Here is a 26,157-nt window from a genome sequence, read left to right as displayed (position 1 = left end):
TCCCTCCTCCCTCCTCCCTCCTCCCTCCTTTCTTCTTTCTTCTTTTTTCATGCTAAGGCCCAGGTAAACTAAGCACACTTTCTGTCCTTGAGCCACACCCAGTGCTAACTGCTGCCTTGGAGACCAGTATGGTCCTCTGTGCAAAAGATCCTGTCCTGGCAGCTTCCCATGGGTTTTCTCTTTCTCCCTGGTCCTTCCATTCATCAAGGCCTTATTTCTTGAAGCCTGGAGAGTCTGTAAATCTTACCACCTTCTACAAGCATGGAAAGGCTGGTGGCTCCAACCCTTAAAAGACCCGCAAGTTCTGGTGAGAGTTCTAACAAGAGTGTCTTAGTCATCCATTCCTTAGACATTTTGATGTGGCTGTGGCTGTTGCGGGTCTGTGCTAATCGTAGGAAAGATAGAGCAGTAAAGCCCTGAGCAGTATCTTTCCAGAGTTCGCCATGTTACAGGGTTTGGGGGCCTGGCTTTCCCTCCTAAGGCTGGTTTCCAGGGTCTTTCTGTCCTGCACACAGAATTTGTCAAGACAAGTGCAAAAAGTAGCAAGGTATTACATTTATTAAAGGTAGAAAAAGAAACTGGCTCTGCAGAGTAAGTTCGGGTCAAAACGAAGTAGGAGAAAGGATACACTGTACAGCATGAATATAGTAGCAGTGGCTCAGTGATGACTGTCTCTTGTATCTTTTGTATCTTCCACTCCTTGGGTTGATGTCAGGTCTAGGGTATCTTGCTGAAAACCTACTGGAGCTTTCCCTAGAAGTCCATGTGCAGGGCTTTGAGAAATGATCTGCCTGTGTCCTAGGATCCTGTCACTAACAGGACACGTCTACTTCCCCAGCCAGTTTTGCTACACTCAAGTCTCCTGCCTTCATAGACTACTGAGTACAGAGTTGAGCAATAATACAGATAACTTAGGGGGCCATAGATGTAACTCAGTGGTAGAGTTCTTGTATGGTGCTGTGCCAGGTTATAGGTTCAATCCCCATTACTACCATAAAAAAGTAAAAATAATATAGGTACTTTTTTAGCTATCGCTTCTCAAAAAGAATGAGAGTCACCTGGGAAATGTATTGCTCTATAGTTGAGAATGAGTGCTTTTAGCAAAGTAGCACTTTATCTGGATCAGTAGCACATGGAGTAGGTAGTTCTTGGAGGCCCACATCTGGGGCATACTAAGACTAGGGATTAGTGTTTCTCTCCTGGCTCTGAGGTCAGACCTGTGCCTTTCATCTAGGAGTCTGTGTCTGCTCTCTTCTTCCCATACATATTCCTTTCAGGAGGGTCACGCAGCACAATGCCAGCTCTGCCCCTGGATCAACTCCAGATCACCCACAAGGACCCGAAGACAGGAAAGCAGAGGACTTCACCAGCCCTGGTGAGCAGAGGCCTTAAGGCCATTCAGCCTGATTATTATCAGTATTACAATTTCAGAGACAAAAAGTAAACTCCTTCCTTATCTGTTCCAAGAATGACCCAAGGGCTATAGTTAATAATTCAGAAGCTGAGACACTACTAGATCCTTCTAAGCCATTGTTTCCTTCTGAGCAGCAGCCCAAGTTTGAGTAGCACTTTCTGTGTCACTACTCCATCCCCCTACTCACATTCAATACACTTAATTTCCACACATTTTGATGACAATTCTAATGTTGCCCAAGCTGGGCTAGAAAGAGATCCAACCTAAAGCCATGTTTGAGTACTAGACCCTGAAGAGGTGTTCAGGTTTCAGATAGGACTTCTTCAGAGCTATCTGAAAAAAGGAAAACAGGTACAGTCTACAGTGGGAGTATTCTATCTTTAGAAAGGCACTCTAAAAAAAAGAAAGAAAGAAAGAAAGAAAGAAAGAAAGAAAGAAAGAAAGAAAGAAAGACACTCAACTCTACAGTGGCTTTCCACATCTCGGTGAGAACACGCATTTCAGAGGTTGGGCTACCTTATCTTACTGGGGATAAGAAGTGTCATATACAGAGACTCTATTTGGGTTTATGAGACTGGAAACTAAGGAGGCTGTGAACCTGCCAGTTTCCAGGGAGAGGGAGAGATTAGAGCCATGGAGATGTGCCAGTCTACTAAAGGAGCCAGATATAGGGACTGAGTCCCGTACCCATGTGTTGGTTTCCCAAGAATATGAGTTTACATTAAGAAGGTGAGAGGAAGTGTTTTCTAGGGTCTTGAGTAAAGTCATGAGAAACAAGTCTGATTTTTTTTTTGCCTGCCTTTTGCATGGCTTCTTATTACTTGCTAAACAGTCTGTAATATTAGTACCAACCATTTATAGAGTACTTACTCTGGGCCAGACCATTCTAAGCACCTCACCTGGATTATGTCATTTAAGTTACATCATAGCCCTATGAATGGGTATTTTGCTTATCTCTATTTTACAGATGAGGAAACTGACTCTAGGGTCACAGAACTAGGAAATTAGGAGAGCTAAGATGGGAAGCCAGTCAGGCTAATCCAAGAACCTCAAATCCTTAACATTTGAGCTTAAAGCTTCTTGTTTTGTTTTCATAACCTCCTATATATGGAGGATTTTTTTTTTTTTTTTTTTGGTCTTTTTGAGATGGGGTCTCACTTTGCAGTTCAGGCTGGCCTTGAGCTCAGTTTGTGGCCTAGGCTGGTCTCAAACTCACTATAATCAGAAGATATTTATCAGAAAATGCAGGACTATACCGTTCAGATATGTAGTCATCCAGTAGGTAGCTCTTTGCCACATGTCACTATTGAGTACTTGTAATGTGTCTAGTGTTTGAAATGTGGACTGAAGAACTGGATTATAAATTAAGTGAAAAATAGCACTTTGTGATGAGTGCCTACTACACTGGCCAACCAGATAATAGAGATGTGATTCTGTTATCAGAAAGTTCTGCTGGACAGTGTCAGTGGAGACTGGCTTCTTTGTTGAGTCTAGTTTTGTACTTCAGTGCTTCCCTGTGTACTGAGTGAACCCCTGGGATTGTAAATTGTGGACCCTAAGAGAGCAAAGCTTTGGGCCTTCTCGTCACTCCTAGCTTCTCAGTGCCAGACTCGTAGTAGACTCTCAGGAAATATTGAGTAAATAAATTAGAGATGACAAGCAGCCCTTGGGCCAGCTGCTGGAGCTGCAGAGAGAAAAGATTTGTCCCTGCCTGTGTGGGGCCCCATAGTCTAAGGGGAAAACACACCAGTAGCTTTGATAGTGTGATCAGGATTGTGATAGAAAGATAGCCAGGCTGTGACGTGAGCAGAGCTTGGCCACCGATCCAGGCCAGGGAGGTGGTAGTGGGTGGACTAGTGAGAGGATACCTGTACTCAGAAAAGGCTTCCTGGGGGAGGGTGAATAAGCAGCAGCCAGGCTGAGCAGTGGGAGAAGCGAGAATGTGGCTGAAGGACCTGACTCTTACAACAGCCACCAGTTACTGAAGGTGGCAGCAGCATCGCAGAGCTAAGGAGCATGGGCTTTGCATTCATTTCAGACATATGTGGCAAGGTACTTACCTCTTTAAGTTTCAGCGTCCCAAAAAGTAACAGTAGGCCAAACTTGGTAGGGTGGTTGTGAGGATGAAATTAAAAGTCTGTGAATTAGCACAGTACCTGGAATATAGTGAGCACATAATAAATTGCAGTTACGATGGTGATGACAGTAGTCATAGTGATAGCAGCATTAAATGGGGTTAGTGAAGCAAGAAGAGTGACTGAGGGAAACAGCTGTCTGATGGAGGAAGGGTCTTGTTGGCCATACCAAAGAACATCATCCTGCAGGTTAAGGATGCTCCTGGAAGAGTGTTTTTGCTCTTGTTTTTTGTCCTTTTGAGACAGAGTCTCACTATGCAGTTCAGGCTGGCCCCTTGAACTTGCTTTGTAGCCAAGGCTGGTCTTGAGCTCACAGCAATTCTTCTGCCTGAGCCTCCTGCGTGCTGGGATTACAGGGGTGCGCCACCATCCCTGGTGGGAAGAGTGCTTTGACACCCCATATGTGTGTCTTGAGTTTCAACTGGAGGCATAAAGATCTCTGGCTAAGGGGCAATTACCACAATGCCTTTTCAGGGTGAGAGGTGCAAGTAGAGCTTAAAGAACAGTACAAACAGTCTCCTAGCAAGATCCTCAGAAGTTTGCTGAGCAGTGACATTCTCATAGCTTCTCGGAGCAGATAGGACCTGTCTTAGTTACTTTTCTTGCCACTAGGACAAAATACCTGATACCCATGATTAAAGAAGAAAAAGTTTATTTTGGTTCACATTTTAGGTTGGTTTGTTTGTTTGTACAAGAAACTCAGGACCTGAGCTAAATCCCCAGTTACATTTTATATTTTTGTTTCTTTGTTTTTATCTTTTTGAGACAGGGTTTCACTATGCAGTTCAGACTGGCCTTGAACTTACTTTGTACCCAAATCTGGCCTCAAATTTGTAGCAATACACTTGCCTCAGTCTCCTGAGTGCTGGGATTACAAGTATGTGCCACCACACCCAGCTACATAATTATAAAGCTTACTATATAATTGAGTATAGTGTCTGTATAGACTCATAAAACAATCACCACAATTAAGACAGTTCTGTGTTCCCCAGAAGTCTCCTTGTGTCCATCTATAATCCATCCCTTTCCTTCTCAATGCCCACAGCAAACACTAAGCTAAAAGACTTTTTTTGGTAGAAGGGTACTGGGTATGTAGCTCAGCATAAGTACCTGCCAAGCAAGTACAAGTCCTGAGTGATTCCAGGTACCAAAAACAAGAATGGTACTGAGGATTTAACCCAGGGCCTCTGAACTAAACTGTAGTTCCAGTCCATTGTAAAGTGGTTTTTTTTGTTTGTTTATTTTTTGGGGGGTAGGGTACTGGGACTCTAACTCAGAACCTCATACTCGCCAGGCAGGCACTATACCACTGAACTATGAACTAAATTTCTGGCTCCTGTAAAGATTTTATTTTGAGAGAGAGTTTCACTAAGTCATTAAGTTGCTTAGACTGGGTTTCACCTTGTGATCCTTCTGTCTCAGTCTTCCACAGTGGTGCAATTATAGACATATACCACCACTCCCAACCTAAAAGCACTTTTTTTTTTTTTTTTAATGGAACCAGGGCTTGAACTGGCTTGCCAGGCAAGCGTAAAAGCACCTTTGCTATAGTTTAACTGGTGCCACATTCAAGTGAGCAGAGTACAAGTGTTGGGGAAGAGCTCAGGTGAACTTCTAATTCAGAGAGGTGGGAGTCATAGAAGTTTCCTGAAGGGAGTGAGGTGAGAGCTAGACTCAAGGGCAAGCACAGAGCCCAGGACAGATGTGGGTATCAGAGGTCTGCAGCACAAGTTTGGCATCAAATCCTACCTTAGTTGCCTCCTTAACCTCATGATCTTGAACCTTATTTGTTTCCTTCTCTGTAAATGGGGAGAATTCTATCTTCCTTTTAACTAGTCATAGATTTAAAAAAAAAAAAAAAAGAAAGAAAGAAATAGGCAGTGGAACGTGCCTACTCAGCTGTAGTACAGGCGGGTCCTCAGGAAGTGCTGGTTTTCATTTTTATTGTTCCACCACCCTCCAAATCCATTTCTCAGTGCCTGATGCAGCCTGTGTACTTTTTTATGGCCCATTTTTATGCCTCCATAAAATGCTGTTCCTTCCACTTAAAAAGCCTTGTCTTTCTCTGAGGCTCAGCTCAGATGCTGACCACCCTAAGAAGCCATGCTTTGTCTTACAGGCGCTGCTAATTCTCCCTCGTGCATGGCTGCTTCAGATTTGAGCTATCCTGTCCTTTTGTAAGGAGTTCTCTTGGTGGCTTAGATATGCACCAAGTATGGACCCTGCAAGAATCTGGGTGCTTTTGTACATATGTGGTCCCCCAGCACAGTGGAAGTCAAGTAAATGTTAGGGAAATAAATGTTCACAGGGAAGGTCAGATCTCAGGGCATGTGTGCATAACTGTGTGTGTTAGAGAAATGAGTAGCCAGCCTGAGAGATGTGATTTGAGAGGGGAAGAGAAGTATCAACAGGGTGAGGAGAGAAATTTGAAAGCCAAGAAGATGAATTTAAATTAAATTGTTTTGAATGTACTTCAATCCATATACTTCCTGTTTCAATGAATTTGTACCTAGGACATGCCCCATGTAAATCACATAAATAGGAAGGGATCTATTGGATCCAGATGTGAGGTGGTCCTAAGGAATCCTTGTGGAACACAAGGACTCTGCAGTTTGTAAAATTCCACCGGGCAGTAGGAGGCTAAAGACCTATCTTGATTGTTCTGTATCCCTGGGCTAACAGCTCTGAGGGTGGGGGCACTGGCTGATAACAGCTGAGCTGTTACCTGGCCTTTTTGCTATTACCACTTCTGCCAGAGAAAGCCACGCTCATGCAGTCTGGGAGAAAACTGACCCCATCGTCTCCTCTTTATGGTGAACAAAGTAAGGTCTGTTCCTAGCATGGTAAGTGCTGGAAGAGGGAACTTGTGACTCCAAGCTGAGAACTACAGCTACTTGATTGGAATCTTCTTTTATAAAATGACTGAGGTTTGTTTTTCTGGGCATTAATGAAACAGTGATATGTATAGTATAATGCTATTTGTATCAGGAGGAAGAAACAGACACAGATACTTCATATGGCTGTATTTTCATATAAATGCCTACCGACAGGCTGCCAGGACACCAGGCAAGTGAAGAGTGGTCTCTGGGAGATAACGGAGATTGGAAGCTTGCCCCAGGTGACTCACCACCTCTGTGGCATTGTTTTATTTTTTTGAGTTTTTGGTTTTTGATGCTGGGCATCAAACTGAGGACTTTATACCTGATCCACCACTGAGCCACACCCAGCTCACTTTGTAATCTTTTGAAAGAGAAGATGCTTATGACTCACTTCTTGTCTTCTTTCTTTTTTCTTTTTCTTTTTTCTTTTTTTTTTTTTTTTTGTGTGTGTGTGTATGTGTGGTACAGAAGACCTTTGCACGAAGTTATACACCCAATTTTTTCTTGAGACGGGGTCTAAGTCATTGAATCTCTCAGGCTGAGACTGACCTTGTGGTCCCCCTGCCTCAGCCTCCCAGAGTACTTGGAATTACAGGCCTGTACCACCACTCCCAGCTTCTAATTTATACAATTGAAAATCAGTTTTAAAATATTACATGTTCATTATTTAAAACTTGGAAACTATATTCAAGCCACAGTTTCCTTTGCTGCCCCCACTCCCAGAGATATCCAGGATTAACTTTGGGATTTCATTCCCCTACTTTGTTTTTTAAAAATCCATACCTGTGTCTGAATATATGTACTTTTTTTAAACTTCAAAACTGATTATATTAAATACAGTTTTGTATCCTGCTTTTTCTTCCCTTAACCTTTTCCTGTGCCATCAAATACTCTCCAAAAACATGGTTTTTTAAACTGCCCTGTGTTCCCCAGGTACAACCATGCCCCCTTTGTTAAATACACTTGGTTCTTTATGCTTAAAAACTCCTTGGAGGGTCACCAGTTAGAACAGCCAAGTGTTGTCATTGCTGTGGGTTGGCAAATGGGCCCTCGCTGACTAACTTCTGCCACGTTAACACGTGGTTTTTGGATCCGTAGCACCCCGAGCAGAAGGCAGACCGGTATTTTGTGTTATACAAACCACCCCCTAAAGACAACATTCCCGCCCTAGTGGAGGAGTACCTGGAACGCGCCACCTTCGTAGCCAATGACCTCGACTGGCTCCTGGCCTTGCCTCACGATAAATTCTGGTGCCAGGTAACATTCTATCAAAATTAACACTAAGACAAAGCACATGATGTGCCCTTGGTTGATTGCTGTTGTTGTTTTTCTTCCCCTAAGAGGTTTGGTTTTTTGGGGGGTTTTTGGGTTTTTTTTTGTCTACTTCTTACACTGGATCCTTAACAGCAAATTGTGGTTTGGATTGTTGACTTATATCACAATCTTGGTGATATTAACACACCTTTCAAAGTGCCATTTTTTAGAAACTTGTGTTTAGCCCTCGGCTCATTCATACTTCTTTGGTTCCTTGGGGTTGGAGTATTGGCAATAGGCCAGGGTCCACCAGCAGGCCCTTGGACTTAAAGGATAAATCCTCTGTGTCCTCTGTTGCCTGGCTTAGGTAATCTTTGATGAGACCCTGCAAAAGTGCCTGGACTCATATCTGCGATATGTCCCCCGTAAGTTCGACGAGTGGGTGGCCCCGACCCCTGAGGTTGCTGAAATGCAGAAGCGCCTACATCGGAGTATTTTCCTCACCTTCCTCCGCATGTCCACACACAAGGAATCCAAAGTAAGCCTCTGATCCCGTGACTGGTCACCACCTGACACTGGACACCTTGGTGCTGATTCTCTGCCCCTGGGAAGGAAGGCTCTGGAAGCATCAAGTTTCCTCTTTGTCTTTCCTGCACCTTTATTCCCACCATTGGGGAAGAAATCTGTGCCACATCCTTATCCTCCACTTCACTAGGCCTTTGACACCCAGTGTTTTCATCAATGGAAGCCGAGGGCCCCTTGCCAAGTGACGCGTGACTGTGCCTTTACTTGTGCGTCAGAGGGTAAAGACATTGATTCTGACTTTTTAAACCCTGACGGGATATAGCTCAGTAGAGTGCTTGCCTGGCATGTGAAAGGCCCTGGGTCTTATCCCCAGCCCTGAAGAAAAATAATGGTGATAATGATAGAATCTTACTTTAAAAAAAAAAAAATCTTTTTTGGGATGGACCTTCGTTTTTCTTCTTTTTCTTTTTGGTCTTTTTTGAGACAAGCTTCCACTATGCAGTTCAGCTGGCCTTGAACTCATTTTATAGCCCAGGGTGGTCTTGAACTCACAGAAATCCTCTTTCCTCAGCCTCCTGAGCCCCGGGATTACAGGCATGTGCCACCATTCCTGACATTTTCAAAATGAGCATATATTATGGAAAACTTTCCCATGCAAAATATAATGAGGGCCAGTTAACTATCACCCAGCTTAACAACTAGCAATTTACCCCTGTTAGCTCTTCCAGAATTTTCTTTTTTTCCTGGAGTATTTTAATGCAATCTCAGACTTTTGGTAATTTACCTGTAAATATTTCAGAACACACCCCCAGCTGGTTGTTTCCTGCCATGTGTTTGCTTCTTTTTATGTTAAAATTGAGAGTGGCTGTTGCTCCAGGTCTGTATGTGAAGCTCAGACATGTCCATAGCGTGGGCAGATTGTCACGCATAGCTGGTGGTCCCCATCTGGTGGTCCTGCAGGTTGTTTTGAGTTTGCTTACTGAACAAAGTGTGAGTATTCAGAGTCTCCATCCTTTCTCTCTTGTACTTTTTCTTAGGATCACTTCATTTCCTCTCCTGCATTTGGAGAAATCCTCTACAATAACTTCCTCTTTGACATCCCAAAGATCCTGGACCTCTGTGTGCTCTTTGGAAAAGGCAACTCACCACTACTCCAGAAGATGATAGGTATGTAGGACATGGGACCTGGGAAATGCACAAGAACTGCCTCCATGGGCCTAACCAGAGGCCACAAAGGCTAACACTAAATAGTGCAGGGGATTTGGTGCAGTAGGGGTGAACAGACTGGAAACCTAAAGATTTATGAGTGTTAACTCTAAAATAAGTGACTGGTAACTGGGGGTAAAGGCAAAAAAAATAAGGGGTTACAAGATACGTAGTTCCTCAAGGAATCTAGAAGTCTTAGTGTTAGGCCAGGTATCAAAAAATGACAGGTAGAAAAAAAAAATGACAGGAATAGCTGGGGAGATAGCTCAGTAGAATAAATACTTGTCTGGCAAGCACAGGGTCCTGAGTTTAATCCCCAGCACTGGAAGAAGAAAAAAAAAAAAGACAGGAATGAGGAAGTGTACTTTGATGATGAGAGTTAGAAAAACAGGGACAGCTTATCTTTGAGTGTGGCCTGAGCCCTGGACATGTCAAGCATATCTCATTGGTATCCCCATTTGCTCCTCACAGCAACCCTGAGATAAGTGTTGTTATCCTCCCCATAAACAGATGAGGAAACCAAACTTAAACCGAGGGACACGACTGACAGCCTGTGGCTATGGAGATCTGATCCTTAAACTCTTGCTCTTTTTGCTCCCTACTTCAGGGAGGATGGGGCAGCCTCACAAATGGCAGCATTGCTGAGGATAGATGGGACAGAGTTCAGAGAAGACTTTTTGGGCTTGTAAAAAGAATGGACACTAGCAGTTGGATCCTTTGAGGCAGTGGTGGGCCAGAAGTTTCACTCAGAAACAGATGCACTGACGGGATGTCACAGAGGGAACGCCCCAGGGAACTCTTCTTAGAATTACAGCTCATGGGAGGTAGTCACCGGGGCAGTCTTCCTCATTCCAGGATCACAGAACAGACACAGTCTTCTAAATATTGCTTATAAAACTGAGTTCTCCTCTGTGATAACCTCCTTTCTTCTCTTACAACGTTTTGAAAGGAAGTAAAATATAAAGAAGCAGGAAAATAATTACCATATTCCTACAAGGGACAACTGTTGGGTTATTGATTCCTTCCAGTCATTTTTTTTTTTTTGCAACAGTTTCATTATATAGCCCAGGCTTGCCTTATAGCCCCAGCTGGTTTTGAACACATGATCTCCTGCCCTAGCCCCCCATGTGCTCAGATGACAGGCCTGTGCAACCACGTTCAGCATCTTTGTACATTTTTTGTAAAAGTACATTAGACTATAATGTATATGAAATTTTGCATCTAGCCTTTTTTAATTGGAATAATGTTTTCACATCATACCTAATTATAGCCTGATCACCATTCAATCCTTGCTTTTTTTGTTTGTTTGGTTTTTAATTTTCCCAGGGGAAGACCCTTAACAGTTTTACTATAGACTGAGAGCATGGGGTGAGTGAGCAACAGAAGGTATAATTAGGAAAACAATTACTAGGCCAGTTTAGTTAGTGTGGAGCCTTGTAGGAAGGCAGCAATAGGCAGCGGAGGGGAGGAAGCTGCAGCCACATTGGGAGGGCTCCGTGCCAGGCCTCAGGACTTGGGGCGTGGCACTGCTTTGGTGGCCAAGACAGCAGGCTCTATAGGTGAACAGCCAATACACAACCTGGCTCTGTTCCTCTTAATTCAGTGAGCCACTCTAAACCCGTTTTCTCATCTGGAGAATGGGAAGACTGGTGACAGAACTTCCGTATAGGGTGGCCGTGGAGACTAAATAGGAGGCAGTGTGAAAAGCATGCTCAGCACAAAGCCTGGCATGGCACCAGTACTCACAGAATGTACGCTGTTACTGTCTAAGCCTAGAACAGGGCAGGGAGCTGTCTGGTGACAGGTTAGTCTGGCAGCATGCAGGGGGAAGGTGAGACGGGAGGCCCTGGTGGAGGTGGGAGCATTGCTGTGGGTGTGAAGGTGAGAGCCTGGGTGGCCACTGGAGCAGAAAAGGACATCTGGGAGACAAATTAAAGTAGGACTCCATGAGGCCAGCTGGAAAAAGAAGTCTTAACAGTTCTGGAGAAAACTGGTATGGATTGCAGCAAAAGAGCCTTTGGGAGGTAGGAGGTGTGATTGTGAGTAGGCATGAGGTCACTGTTGGATGTGTCAGGTGTAAGGTAGTGCTGAGGCTCCCATGGGAGATGGCATGCTGACAGCAGATTGGGCAGCTTTGCCTGCTGCCCTGTTCCCTAATCTTTTGGGTCACTGGCTCTTTTGAGAATCTGATGAAAGATGGTTCCACAGATTTAAAGGTGTTTTCAAAGTGTTCTCAGGTTCCCAGGTTGAGAATCTTAAACTGATTTATTAAGGTCTATAGGTGTGTGTGTGTGTGTGTGTGTGTGTGCGCACGCATGCACTTGTGTGTTCAAAGTGGCCAGTGCAGAGGGGGGGCTGCAGTCAGCCTGTCTCTGTCCCTCTCAGTGCCCTTCTTCCTCTGTACCTCTCTCTTACACACAGCAGCTTTCTTTTCAGTCCTTAAGCCCAATGCGTAAGGGGCTGCCTCTACTTTCAATACAACAGAAATTCTTGGGCAAAGCAATTACTTATAAGAAGATTGGCAGGAGAGAAAAAGGAAACTGGTTAATTGTCCTGGAAGCACAAGCTCAGCCCTTACCTTTCCCTCTTTTCAAAGCCTTTGAGGCTGATATTGTGAATCAGCAAGTATAGTTTTTAAAACAGAGCCTTTCGATCTTTCTTGAAGCTGCTTTGCAAAACCAGAGTAAATTGGGTCATGACCCTTTCCTGGACTGCACTGATCTGCTTGGCAGTATCTCTTATTCACCGTAGGTTTCTGAACTGCTTTCATCTGAGAAGGGGCAGTTCAAAGGATGCTATTGCTGTCCCTTACCTTGGTATTATTTCTTTTAAGAGATCAGAAGCTGGAGAGATCTTCACTGTCATTGGAATCAGATAGAGGATAAAAGAGGGGAAAGGGACCCAAAAGACTCCCAAGGATAGACTGTGAAGCCTGAGCTATCTTGATGTGTGAAAAACAGCATTGTTGCAGGCTTTAGCACTAGAGGCTTAGGAGAGGGGGGACACACTGTGACCCTAGGGGTTGTGGGAGAAAACTTCTTTCTATTGCCTGTATCAGGATGCATTGCCTGAAAGGTGTGACGCCTACCTTCTGGTAAAACTAGCTCTGGAACTGTCCTTCCGATTTGATTTGAAACTGTCTCATTGCTATCTGTTTGTCAATAAAACTTTGAAGAAAAAAAAAAAAAACTAGCTCTGGGAGGGAGGTCATCTCAGGCAGCAGGAGGCGACAGAGAGAGGTGTCTGAAGTTGAGGATGGTGCAAGGGAGAGGACAACATGGGGAACAGGGAAAAGGAGACCCAGGATGCCAACAGGGGCCAGGTCTTACAAGGCCTTTTGTGTTATGGTCAGGAGCTCAGACCTGACTTTGAAGATCAGGATAGTTTCATGAGGAAGAGCAGAGGTTGGCAGGAGGAGAGCTTAGACATTTGTGGCCTGTCCAAAAGAGGAGATGGATGCATAGGGTCCAGATGCATCTTTACAGGTTTCAGGACCACCACTCATCTGGAGTGACAGGTCCTGAGCAAGCCAGACTAGTCACGCTGAGCTCTCTGAAATCAAGAAGTAAAGTGGTATTCAGGAAAGAGTTGACAGAAAGCACAATAATTAATGAGTTTCTTACTCTAAATCCGGGGAATGTGGGATCAGGGCTGTGGACTTGTCAGTAAAGAAACTGTGCCCAAGGGCTGGCAAGAGAGCTCAGCAGTCTAAAACACCTGCTTAGGCACGCTTCGGCAAAGCGCAGGGACCATGGTTTGATCCCTAGCACCACATGCTGCACCAGCTCCACACCCAGGGCAGTCTGAGCAGGCCTTAAAAATAAATAAATAAAATAAAATAAAATTTTAAAAAAGAATGTTTCAGCTATATTTGGGCCGACCAGATGGCTCATCAGATTAAATCACCTGCTTAGACAGACGCAGAGATTAGGGGTTCAATCCCAGGCCTGCCATGCCAGCCCTGCCCACTGGGTGTGCTGGGCGTGGTGGGGCATGCCTATAATCCCAGCACTTGGGAGGCTGAAAAACAGAAAAGATCACTACAAGTCCGATCTGTGTAATGAGACCCTCTACTAAATACATAAAAAAAAAAGGAAACCATGTCCAGAGACATAGGACACCTAGAATTCAGAGAATCCTGCTCTTACCTTTATATGTGAGGATTACATATGTGAGGATTACAGTGAGATGAAGAACCCTCTTCAGAGTTCTGGCATTTGTCATCATTTTGTCCCCAGGTAGTTGTGACTTTCTTGCCTTCTCCCCTCCCTCACCATTTGGGGAGCAGGACATTCAGTTTCTGTTCTAGTCACTTCATGCTCCAACCTACACATGCACAGCCATGCTTAGAGAATAGAAAATAGTCAGAGAAGACTTCCATCTATAAGAACAATCACACATAGGCTGAGTCCATCTCCACGTCCTTCTCAGGCCTTTCCCTTGGAGCAGAGTGAAGCAATAGCATACTCAGAAGCAAGAGAATTTTTAGAGAAATTTTTCCCCGGAGGCTCCTCACATCTTGGGAGGTATGACCTAGCATTGTTGCAGTCAGGGTTCTTGAGTAAACAGATCATATTTCTTAATTCTCCTGATGACGAACTTCCACTTCCAAAGCGTGAGGCCCAAGAACTTCCACTTCCAAAGCACAAGGCCCAAGTTTGGTCTCTCCCTGAGGACCTCAGGGGAAGCTAGTTTGACCAGGGCAAGTCTTTTATGAAATTCATTAGATAAAAGTATTTAAAAGATTAAAGTATACTGAAGAAAGGCACCCCGCGCCATCCCGCTGTCGTCATCGTCCATGTGGTCAAGCCTCAGTGCCAGCAGGGACTCTTTAAGGTCCTAATTACAGAGACACTCAAGAAGGAAGAGAGGTCACAGAATGTGCTGGAAACCATTTATATGTAAATTCCACCTCTCCCCACTTCCTACATCTCTCTCTTTCTGTCTCTTTTTTTGTAGGAAATATCTTTACCCAGCAACCCAGTTACTATACTGACCTGGATGAAACTGTGCCCACCATCCTTCAGGTACCAGCTGTTGGCCCTGCCCAGGGGAGGGTGAGCCGGGGAGGCAAACCCCTTCCCCACTTGATGATGTTCTTTGGCTTTTCTGGAAGAGCTGGAGAAAAATTTTTATTCCCTACCTCTTTTCTTTTATTCCCTACCCTTTTTCCCAGATTGTCTTTGTCTTGTGTCTGACCACACCTCTAAATTTGCCCTTTTTTTCCCTCTTTTTAAAAAAAAAAATGATTTGGTACAGGGTCTTACTATGTGGCTTGGTACTTGCAGTGGTCCTCCTGTCTCAGCTTCCCTAGTGCTGGGATTATAGGCTACGCACCATTACGCCCAGTTTCAGGGCCTAGGTTCCAGGGCCAACAGCATGTGGTATCAGGGATCAAACTCAAGACCTTGTGCTTTCCAGACAGTCACTTAGACCACTGAGCTACCTCCCCAGCTCCCATTTTTCCCTCTTGAATGGCACTGAAATCTAAGGGCTGCCTGACACTCAAACAGTTTGGCTCACATGTTTGTCAACAGTCATGTGCCTCTAAGGACATCTCTCCAAGCAATCTGTGTTTATCAAGAGCTTTACGTTTCACAAAATCGTTTCATGAAAGAATAATGTTCACTATAGAAAATGTGGAAAATGGTAAAAGCAGAAAGAATAATATTGTTATTGCCCCATAAAGCCACCACAAAGAGATACCCATTGTTCTTAGTAACTTGTAGAATAGTTATATGCCAGCTCCAAAATGGTGCTGTCAGTTTAATACTTACATGATTTTACCGTGGGCTTCCCCCCACACACACACATACACTGTTTTCTTTTATTAAAGTATTGCTCTCATAAGTAGCCCTCTCCAGAGGATCTAAAAATCTGTTTTATGTCAGTGAAGATGTCTCTCAAGTGTTCATTACCATATACTTGCCCAGCCTATCTAGTCAGATGATATTTGCAGGATTCTTGGGATTCTCCATGCATGTTGTGGAGATTTTGTTTTGTAATGCTGAGGATGGAAGCCAGGGCTTTACTCATGCTAGGCAAATGCAGTATCACTGAGCTATATCCCCAGCCCCACATGTTGTGTTTTTAATCCTCTACACAATTCCATAAGAAGGCTGTTTCTGCCTTCCCATCTTAGAGTGTTCCTACTCTGACCCTTCTCTCTGAAGAGGTCATTAATTATCTCAGCTTGTTCTTAGCCATGGGTGGGAGTCCTAGCCATGGAGACATCACAGTGTTTTTTCTTGCCTTTCACAGGTCTTCAGCAATATCCTCCAGCACTGTGGTTTGCAAGGGGATGGAGCAAGCAGCGCACCCCAGAAGCTCGAGGAGAGGAGCCGATTGACTCCCAGCGACATGCCTCTCCTGGTGAGGTCACCCTCCAACCCAGCCTCTTTCTAGCCAGATCCTTCCAGAAAGAGCACTTTCTGCTCCAAGGCTGGGAACCCCTTCCTCTGACTCACTGAGCAGCTATTTCTTCCCTTCATGTGGGTTAAGAGTGTTTTCAGCAGGCTTACATTTCTATCTGGGAGTTTCATTTGTGGAGTACTAAACACAATATGGACTGGAAATCAAAGGGAGGGGCCTGCGCCTTCCTTAGGTCAGCTCAGTGAGCTCATTGGTGCGTCACTCCTTGAGCCTTGAGCCATTTGTTCATTCCGTTGGTCTGTGCACAGGGGCCTTCAGCATGTGCTGGTGGGCCCTGGGGGTGAAGTAGTAGCAGAACAGACATGGTACCTGCTCTTGCAGCTCTTAGACCAGGAGGATGGCAGGCAGAGGCAGATACTTAAGGAGCCTGGATATGCATCTGGTGCTATGCTGAACAATGGAGAGAGAAGGAACGAGATAGCTGAGAGCTGCACACTGGGAGCTTGTGATCTGCTGGGAAAAGAGCAGCACACAAGTGTTTCGGGTGCTATGGGGGCAAGTCATTGCACCCTCTGAGGCTCTGTTTCCTTATCCATAAAGTGAAGATCCTAACAGCTGTTTAACTGATACCTTAGAGTTATTGTGACACTGAGCAATTAGACGATCCAAGCATCCCGTGTCCTAAAAACGAACTTCAAAATGAGAGGAAAGGGCAAGGAGATATCCCAGCAGCACGATGCCTGCTTGGCAAGCACAAGGTCCTGAGTTTGATTCCTGGTACCCACCCCAAAAAAAAAGCTGAAAAAAAAAGAAAGGTGGTACAAAGTAAGTAAGAGGAAGCATGGCGGTGCATGCCTATAATTCTAGCTCTAAGGCAGTTGAAACAATAGTATCCTTATGAATTTGAGGCCATCCTATGCTACAGAATGAGTTCAAGACTTAACTACCTAGTGAGAGCCTACCTCACAACAGAGAGACAGAAAAGGAGGGAGGAAGGGAGAAACAGAGTAAAGGAGGGAGGGAAGAGAAAAGAGAGAGGAAAGGGTGTGCTTGGTATTCTTGTCCTCATTGGGATGTACCCATTCTGTGGGACCAGTAGGTTTGATTTCCAATTGGATTCTTGATTTTTCTTCAGCATAGAAGAGAGACTATGTTATCTTTGAACTAGAAATGACCTTGACAGTCTCTGAGTGTCAGCCCATTGAAGTTGCATTAGCAAGGTCATTGGGGGACTCACCAGATTGAGCTCCTGGAGATGGATGGGGCAGGCTATGTCACATGGCTTCCTCTGTTCTTTTCTCCCCAAGCAACATCCTGCCTACTGGGGACCCTGATTTTGTTCTTTGTTTTTTGAGATAAGATCTCAATATGCAGTTCAGGGTAGCCTTGAACTCGTGGTGATCCTCTGCCTTAGCTTCTCCATGTGCTGAGATTATAGGCATGTGGCACCACACCCATCTGGGGCCTTGGTTTTGTCAACTGTGTCTCAGATTCTACAGAGCTCTCTGTGGAGCAGAGGAGAATAATGCAGCATTTTTTTCCTCTTGGAAATAGGAACTAAAGGACGTTATTCTCTACCTTTGTGATACCTGCACTACGCTCTGGGCCTTTCTGGATATCTTCCCTTTGGCTTGCCCAACCTTCCAGAAACACGACTTCTGTTACAGGTACAGTAGGAGTTCTGCCTGTTGAAATAGACTCGGGTGCATATACTCATTCAACATGTATTACTATGTCCTTCGAATGTGCCAGTCCTTCCAGCCTGGTAGTGCTGCAGGAAGACAGATAAGGCTCCTGCTTGTAAGAAGCCTGCATTTTAGAAGCATTGCCAGTTTCAGTTAAGAACAGGATGGAGCACAGTGTGACAAGAAGAGAGCAATGTCAATTCTGCTATTTATTTCAAAACCCCTGTCCTGGGGCCATAGAGAATGAAAGAAAGAAAGCAACTACCACCAGTTCTCTCCCATAGTTTCTCAGGCAGATCCATACCTGGCACAGCGAAGCTAAGCTTGCCTGTCACCTCTGCCACCTCACACCATTGCCTTCCTGGCTCAGGTTCAAACTCCTCATGCTGTCACACAGCCTTTCATGTCCTCCTAGAGATCAGTGTGCCCGCCGTCCCTTGACTTTTCCTCACTTATCACTGGCCACAGTTCTTTTCCTCAGTCTCTTCCTCTCCTCCTGCAGCATTCCAGGCCTCCCCCGCCATGTGCTTCCTGGTTGTGCTACACACAGGAGTCTTCCTTCCCAGAACCAGTGACACAGCACATAGAATAGACAGCCCTAGCGATTAGGAATGCAGCTGCCTCTATTCTGCCATATAATTTTTCCTTCAAACATCTTAACTTTCCCGAGCCCAGAATTATAGCTTAAGTGCAGAATTTGTAGCAAGTGCTCTGCAAACGCCTGTCTTCCCTTTGGCTACTTTCTGACAGTATGTATCTTGTTGCAGTACCATAGTAGCAGAGGATAAGTAAGCCAAAGGAGACAGGCACTCCTGGGTATGGCACCAGAAGAGGACAGAGAAGGCACTTTGGCCCAAGCAGGTTCAGTTGTTGCCAGGATTCGTTGCTGATAGGAGGGTTAGAACAACCTCTGCGTAGGGTGATTTGGCAAGATCTGTGAAAATTAAAGATGCATATACCATCTGTCCCTTCAATTCTACTTCTAGGAATTATTCTTCACGTATATTTGCAAAGGTACAAAGTGATGTGTGCAAAGTTATTCTGTGTGGTGTGGTTCTTGTTTTGTTTGACTTTGGTTTTGGTTTTTTAGTACTGGGAATTAAATACAGGGTCTTTGCACTAAGCTACATCCTTAGCCTTTTTTTAAATTTTGAGACAGGGTCTTACTAAGTTGCTAAATTGCCTGGGCTGGACTCAAAGTTGTGCTCCTCCTGCCTCAGTTTCCCAGAGTGCTGGAATTACAGGTGTGTGCCACCATTCCTGGCTTTACCACATGTTTTTATTATAGCAAACAGCTAAAAACAAAATAAAAAACTCTTGAATGTCCATCTATGGTGTCCAGTACTCCATATACATAATGAAATTCTGCCTAGCCATGCCCAAGACAAGGGGTGCCTTTACACATTGCCATTGTACCACTATTAAATGGAAAAGCAAAATGCAAATTATATACATAGTACTTCTAATGTAATGGCATTCAGTTTTTAAAAAGCAAGGAAAGGGGGGCTGTGGAGATAGCTCAGAAGCATAAGCACCTACCTGGCAAGCACAAGAACCCCAGTTCAATCCTTGGCCCCACATGCCATGCCAGCCCCAGAACCCCAGGTGTTCTGTCCCACTCTATATCCCTGGGCGTACCATCTCGGCCCTGAGCACCTGGTGTGCCCAGTGCTCCATGCCAGCCTATAATTTCAGCACTCAGGAGATTGAGACAGGAAGATCTCTGCAAGTTCAAGATCAGCCTAGGCTACAAAGTGAGCATGAATCCAGCCCGAACTGCATAGCAAGACCCTATCTCAAAAAAAAAAAAAAACAACAGCAAGGAAAGCACTAGAGGGGTAGCACAGTAGTAGAGCCCTTTCCTAGCATGCTTCAGCCCTGGGTTCAATCTTCAACACAGAGGAAAAGAAAAGGAACAGTGAGAGTAGAAGAGTATAGAGATGTATGTATTCTTAAATATGCACATGTAACACATCTGGAAAATTAAAAAAGCACTAATGTTAATGGAACAGACTGAGGGGGGGGGCTTTCCCTGTGTGATTTATACTTCTTTAGTTTTGAACCAGATATAGCTTTCATTCATAAAATATAACATTCATGTAGCATTCATTTATAAAATTAAAGGGAAGAAAAGGACTTCTTTGGATATAATGCATAGATGTGAGAGAAAAGAAGGTAGTGGTTGCGAAAGGAATGAATGAAAAGCTACCTGGGTGGCTACAACTCCTTCCAGAGAACTGTCAGGATGAGGTCACTGCATTTGTTCGTTCCTGGCCTCCAGCACAGTTGAACAGGCTAGACCAGCCAGGGCTGTGTTTGGTTCAAGGGCAGAGTCACTCTCAGAGTGTTTCCCTTCCTCCTCACCCTGTGTGGGTGGGACCTTATCCCCACTACCACTGTCACACGCAGGAAAGTCCACTCTTCTAAAGCTTACACCCCCAACTCCAAAGACCCTCCCTATTCAGGGAGATGTTAAAAATGAGAAATTACAATGATACATGAAAGCACCAAGGTGTAAAATTCTAAGAACAGTCTGATCCCTCATGACTTTAATTTCCTACCTGTATTTTCCATATTTCCTAGCAACTTCATGCCCCTTTCATGAGACAAGATACCTTTTTTCCAAAGTGGACAGCTACAGCCTCACCCCAGCTCCCTTCCTCTGAGGGGAATGCTAATCAGCACTTGATTCTAACAGTCTGTCTTAGAAGCTGATCAGTCCAAATGTCTGATTTTTTACAATCTGAGAGGACCAAGGAAGGGGTCAGAGGACCAGCTGCCATCTCTGGCATATGTCAGCACTAGATAAATGTTTTGTTGAATGAGTGAGTAAACGACAGAATGGATGAATGGGTAGACTGAATTGGATAGGCTCCCAGGAGCTTTTGCAAATGGTGGGGAGAAATGCCTGGCAAGAGTGACAACCAGAGGCCACTGAGAAGGGACCAGAATCTCTCCTTTCTTAATGCATAAGGAAGATGCTGGTTGGGCATCTTCAGTTGTTGCCAGGATACGTTGCTGTTAGGACCAAGTGGACAAAGTGGTCTTCCTTCCTCCCCGTATGTCCTCCCTGTCTTTTTTCATCCTACCAGGATTTCTTTGTGGCTTCTTTGGCTAAAAGTCTACTGTAGCTTTTGCTGCCTACAAAATAAAGGTCCCACCCCTAGCCAGCCCTTCAGAGTTGCTCCCACTCTGACCTTCATGAGAGACTAGAACTATCTCTTAGCTTTCTGGCTCCTTCCCCTGCAGGTCTTGTGTTCCCAGCCTGCCCCTCAGGTCATGCTGCACTCTGCTTGCCCTGAGCCTTTGCAGACGATGCTCCACCTGCCTTAAAGTCCCTTTCTGCCTTTGCCTTTCTTTGTCTGGAAGGTTCCTGTCCATTCTTCCCACAACCCGTACAGGGCCTTACAGTGTTGTCCTGGCTGAGGGTGGCTCCTAAACTTTGGATGCTCCTTCTTTAGCGTTCCACGTAGCTGGGGTTACTGTCATGTGCCATCACACCCAGTGTGCTTTTACTCTTGTGCTCTACCATCTATCTATCTGTTAGTTTTATAAGAGTTGTATAAACCATACTAACTGTTGTAACTCATAGAACCAGTGTAGACAATAAAATAAATTATGAGTATATTTAGCCTGTTCTGAGCAAAGATATATTGTTGACATTTCATGTTAAAAACAATTTTTAAATATTCCAATCCACACCAAAACTAAAGCTTTCTCTTTATATTTCATAACTAAATGAAGAAAGATTATTTATAAATGAACATTTGTTTTAAATGAACACTTTAGTGCATATAGAAATAGCATTTTTTGAGCAAGTAAAAAGATAATCTTGAGCCAGGCATGGTGGCACATGTCTGTAATCCCAGCATTCAGGATGCTGAGGCAGGAGGACTGCAATGAGTTTAAGGCCCTCTTGGGCTACAAAGTAGGTTGGAGGCCAGCCTGAACTGCATAATGAAACCTGGTCTCAAAAAAACAGATCAAATGATAATCTTGTATCTGTTTCTCAAGCCTCAGAAAACCTTCTGGGTGGTCCATTAGAATGCCCTGCTGGAAAAAAAAAAAAAAAAAGAATGCCCTGCTGGGTGTGGTGGTGCACATCTGTAATCCCAGCACTGAGCTACATAGTAACTTTAAGGCTAGTATGAACTACATAGCAAGACCCAGTGCCAAATCTCTCTCTCTCTCTCTCTCTTTCTCTCTCTCTCTCTCTCTCTCTCACACACACACACACACACACACACACACACACAATTGTCCCATCTGAATAGGAGAAATCACTACAGTCACTTCCCAAGGACTTCTATGGGACCCACAGTGGGTCAGTATGGGGTGGGCACAGAAAAGCTCCAGGGTAGCACCAGGGAAAAATAACTGTGGAGGCAAGGAATGAGTCTTCCAAGTCCCTTGGGGGTGACTGGTTTTCTAAGGAAATGTGATATTTATGAACTAATCAAGCTTTTACCCATGTGTGCCTCCACAGACTGGCTTCCTTTTATGAAGTGGCAATTCCAGAAATGGAGTCTGCAATTAAGAAGAGGAGGCTTGAAGACAGCAAGTGAGGCGGGGACAGAATTAAGAACATTGCAGGGAAGGGGAGACCTGATGACAGCCCCTACCTTCCCCAGCTGCAGCATTCCCCCGCAACCAAAGACTGCATAGCTTTTGGCTCATTCATCCCTAGCTTGGAGGCTCCTGGCTGCGGCATTTTTTTTTTTTTTTTTTTTAATTCCGAAGAGAATTGTTTTGTGGGATGATCAAGTCCAGGGCCTTCGGCATCCCCAGCAAGTGCTCTACCAAGTGTTAGGCCCTCAGCAATTAACATTTTGTTTTATTTTGTTTTTCTTCTGCAGTGCTGGGAATTGAACCTATGGTGTTCACATTGAACTACATCCTCAGCTACTCCCTGCTTTTTTTTGCCATAGGTTCTCACTAAGTCTCTCACATTGCCCGGGCTGGGGTTGAATTTATAGATCTCCTCCTTCTGTCTCCCAGATGATGGGACCACGGGCATATGCAATCATACCCAATGAGATTTCTTTACAGTACTCTGTAAGGAATTGCGTAAGGACTGCAGGATAAAGATTTCAACAAGTAGAGCTAAATGAACAAGGGAGCTTGGTCCCAGAGCCTGCTTAGCAATTAAGTCTATTAACCCGATGCCCCTAAATACCAGCGGTTACTAGGATGGCTGTCCCTGCATTTAAGTACTCTCTCAGCTGTTACTTCAAGCTGTTGGTAACCAACCCCACTGTTCCTGACCTACTGTTGAACTAAGAAGTGGAGCTGGCTGGCCACACAGCCACCTTTTGTCAGCTGTTCCCACCAGTGACCTGAGACTTTCACAGCCCTGGGGAGGAGTATGCAACTGCTGGGAAGAGCTTCCCTAGACCCTTCTGTCTCCTAAATCTATTCATCTTTTCACTCTGGTTGCAAAGGCTGTTGGCTGACCTGTGGCAGAGGCTCTTGCATTCCAAGAAGAAGCTAATGGAGGTTTTTCACATCATCCTGAGCCAGATCTGCCTCCTTCCTATCCTAGAAAGCAGGTGAGTCCCCGAGAGCTCACTCCAGCTCAGCAAGCGCACTCGCATCACTCCACTGTGGTCTTCTGCCCTGCTCTGGGGTTTGCCAAGCAGAAATGGGAACTCAGAAAAATGCCCGTTTCCTCCAGCTGGCCAGAGCATTGCAAGGTGTGGGTGGGCATGGAAAGGACCTGTGCATCACCTTGCATTATGTATGCAGGCTCATCTTGCCTGGTGTCATTTTACAGCTGTGACAGTGTTCAAGGCTTCATTGAAGAATTCCTTCAGATCGTTAGCTCCGTGCTACAGGAAAAGAGGTGAGTGTGGCTGAGCTGGGAGCAGCAGTGGGAGAGGCCATGGCCTTTCCTTCAGTCCCCTGCCATGTGCTCACCACTGCTCAAAGGTCCTGGCACTTGTGGTTGGGGAGCAGACGCAGGAAGTGGCCTGCAGCACAACAGTGTCCCTGTGGCTCCAGACCCATCCCTCCCATGTGCTGTCTGTCCCAAAGGTTCCTTCGCGACTATGATGACCTCTTCCCTGTAGCTGAAGACATCAGCTTGCTGCAACAGGCCTCGTCAGTCTTGTATCCTTCTACCACAGCCCACTGGTACAGAGCCTGGCCTGACTAAAGACAGGGACCTTCGGGGACAAAGAAGAGCAGAGAGAGCATTAACCAGTAGTCCTTAGAGCCAGCCAACATCCCAGCCTCCCTTTTTCTGGAGCAAATGACTGCTTTGATGTCTGGGGTAGGGGTAATATAGTCCTGTTTTCTCTAGGTGTTACCTGAGTGTCTGAGCCTGTGTGACCAAGTCGGACCTCGGCCACACTCCCACATCTGTTGCAGGAGGAGAAAGGGACAAGTAAACAGGCAGTTAAAGAGTCATACAAGAGGAATTCAGACAGCACCTCACCTAGTGGAACTCAAGGAGTCAAGTGATGTCCCAGCTGGGAACGGAAAGAATAGGTGGCCAACCAACAGCTAGGATGAAGACAGGAGTATTCCCAGAGGTCAGAAGATAGGAAGAGCTGGCTCCTTGCAGGAGTCCACCAGCTGCCTTGTACAGAGGTGTGGCCAGGGTAGTCTTTACTGGAAGAGGTCTGACAGGTAAGCTTCCTGTTACATTCGTGGCTATGAAGCAGTGACTCACTGAGAAGCTTGGACTGTGTTCTGCAGGTGCTGAGACGTGGGGAAAGCTCTGAAGCCAGAGGTGACACTTGCAGGTATATACTGTAGAAAAGCTGTGTTCAACACAGGGAACAGAATACTACAGGAGGTTTGGGGGCAGAGAGGAGGCTGTTGCTAGCATCCAGGCACTGATTATGGTGATTTGGACTACAAGTGGAATGAGGGCCTTGGAGACAACTCAGATTTCTGGGTTGGCAATGCCCAGGCTGCTAGAGAGGAAGTTGGTCTGTGAGCCCTTTTGGTTGCTGGGATAGACTACTCAGTCCTGCCTTGGGACACCCTATATGACCCACTCTACAGATGATCCTTGGATAATTGAATGGGAAGCCCAGTGGCAGTGGCCCGGTTGGGTCCTCCTCTTGGCATTTAGTGCAAAAGAGGAACTTCTGGCTCATCCTGAAGCCATGTCCCAAGACCCTTGGTGGTGGACTCCAGCCCTGTCTGTCCAGAGCTGCTTCATGCTGAATGACAGGTAGAGTGTTGCAAGGGCCATGTAGCTGTGGTCCAGCCTGCTACCCTACTAGCCCAGGTGTCTGTGATTCCTGCTGGTCAGATGTTGGGAAGAGACTGAGAAATCAAGCTGCCTCAGCTGGGAAGGCAGAGAATGCTGTGGCACCTGAGAAAGACCCCTTAACACAGCCTCACAGGGATGAGACACGCACTGCCTACATCCTCCAGGCAGTGGAAAGTGCATGGGAAGGAGTGGACAGACGGAAAGCCATGGATACTAAAGACCCATCGGTGGCCAAGGATCCTAATAGAGATTCTAATGGGATCACGGTGACAGCAGAGCCAGCCCATCAAACACTATCACAGCTGGAAAACTCAGAGCAAGAGGAGGTGTGTGTCCAGGGGATTCCTTCCATTACCTCCCCAACCCCTTCTGTCCCATCAGGGCAGTGGCAGACCTCTTTTCCTTGTTTCTGCAATCAGGGAAAAGGTTTCTTTTGGAATAGACAACCCCTGTGTGCTGCCTTTAGGAGTTCCTTTAGGAGGTCATGCTGCACCAGAAATTAGGACAGATCAAGCTGCTTAAGCTGTCTAAGCCTGTTTTCCCCTATGAAATGAAGAGGTGAAGCTTTTTGCATATGAAATTCTTCCTGAGCCCTCCCTTGCACAGTGGAAGTCCTAGTACTTTGCCTCCCTGGAAACCCCTCCGTAGGACCAACAGGGCTCTAATGAACAATTTTGGAAGCCTCAGATCTAGTGCTTTCCCCAAGACTTTTCCAAACTGGCTACATGCATGGACTCTTCCCTGAGTGTTGGAAAGTGGCATGATAAATCAAAATAATAAAGGGTCAAGTCTGTAGCTCAGTGGTACAGAGCTTGCCTTAGTGTGTAAAAGGCCCTGGGTTCCATTCCCAGAACCACAGAGTAATCATAATAACAACAATAAATGCTGTAAGGATGGAGACCCCCACAAATTCAGGGCAGGCTGCTGGAGGTGTAGACTGTTATGCCGCTCACCAGGTATTCAGGCTTGGACACTTCACTCCCAGCCTTACTCCCTCTTCTGTAAGGCATAGACAGCATGCCACTTGGTGGGATTCCTAGAACCTTTGCCTGGAGTGCTGGGCCTGGCTGGCCCTTGATTCTCCAGTAAGAAGCACTCTGTTCTTCCTGTGGAACCCCAGGCCACATGATTCTCCCAGTGCCTTGGAAAAAGACAGCCCTCCCAACTTTCCATGCTCTTCCCCATTTGGCTTCTTGTCTGAATCATTTATTGTTGTTGTTATTATGATTATTCTGTGGCTCTGGGGATGGAACCCAGGGCCTTTTACATGCTAAGGCAAGCACTGTACCACTGAACTTCAGACTTGACCCTTTATTATTTTGATTTGTCAATTTCCTTTAAAAGTCTAAGAAAATTAAGCCCCATTGGATAGTATATAAAATTAATCCCCTTTGGACTGGTAATGTAGCTCAGCGGCATAGTACAAGGTCATGAGTTCAATTCCCAGTATCCAAAATAATCC

The 26,157-nt window shown here is 45.3% G+C and overlaps 1 protein-coding gene across 3 annotated transcripts in view; it reads left to right on the top strand.

Moving 5' to 3' along the window:
• Ascc2 (activating signal cointegrator 1 complex subunit 2) overlaps positions 1–26,157 on the top strand; it is a 45,416-nt gene that overhangs the window by 4,814 nt on the left and 14,445 nt on the right. The window contains exons 2-13 of one of the 3 annotated variants that reach the window (XM_004628061.2): positions 1,278–1,375; positions 7,527–7,685; positions 8,050–8,220; positions 9,245–9,374; positions 14,373–14,440; positions 15,675–15,785; positions 17,340–17,452; positions 21,957–22,031; positions 22,912–23,019; positions 23,244–23,312; positions 23,504–23,578; positions 24,829–25,021. In XM_004628061.2, coding sequence (XP_004628118.1) covers positions 1,295–1,375; positions 7,527–7,685; positions 8,050–8,220; positions 9,245–9,374; positions 14,373–14,440; positions 15,675–15,785; positions 17,340–17,452; positions 21,957–22,031; positions 22,912–23,019; positions 23,244–23,312; positions 23,504–23,578; positions 24,829–25,021 — 1,353 coding nt within the window. In that variant the 5' untranslated portion in view covers positions 1,278–1,294. The remainder of the gene's footprint in view (positions 1–1,277; positions 1,376–7,526; positions 7,686–8,049; positions 8,221–9,244; positions 9,375–14,372; positions 14,441–15,674; positions 15,786–17,339; positions 17,453–21,956; positions 22,032–22,911; positions 23,020–23,243; positions 23,313–23,503; positions 23,579–24,828; positions 25,022–26,157) is intronic. The other 2 variants (XM_023711356.1, XM_023711357.1) reach the window with 2 other exon arrangements.

Source organism: Octodon degus, unplaced genomic scaffold, assembly GCF_000260255.1.
Source record: "Octodon degus isolate 3935 unplaced genomic scaffold, OctDeg1.0 scaffold00021, whole genome shotgun sequence".
Lineage (NCBI taxonomy): Eukaryota > Metazoa > Chordata > Mammalia > Rodentia > Octodontidae > Octodon > Octodon degus.
Note: the sequence above shows the minus strand (reverse complement) of the source record. Positions and strands in the feature narration are given on the sequence as shown.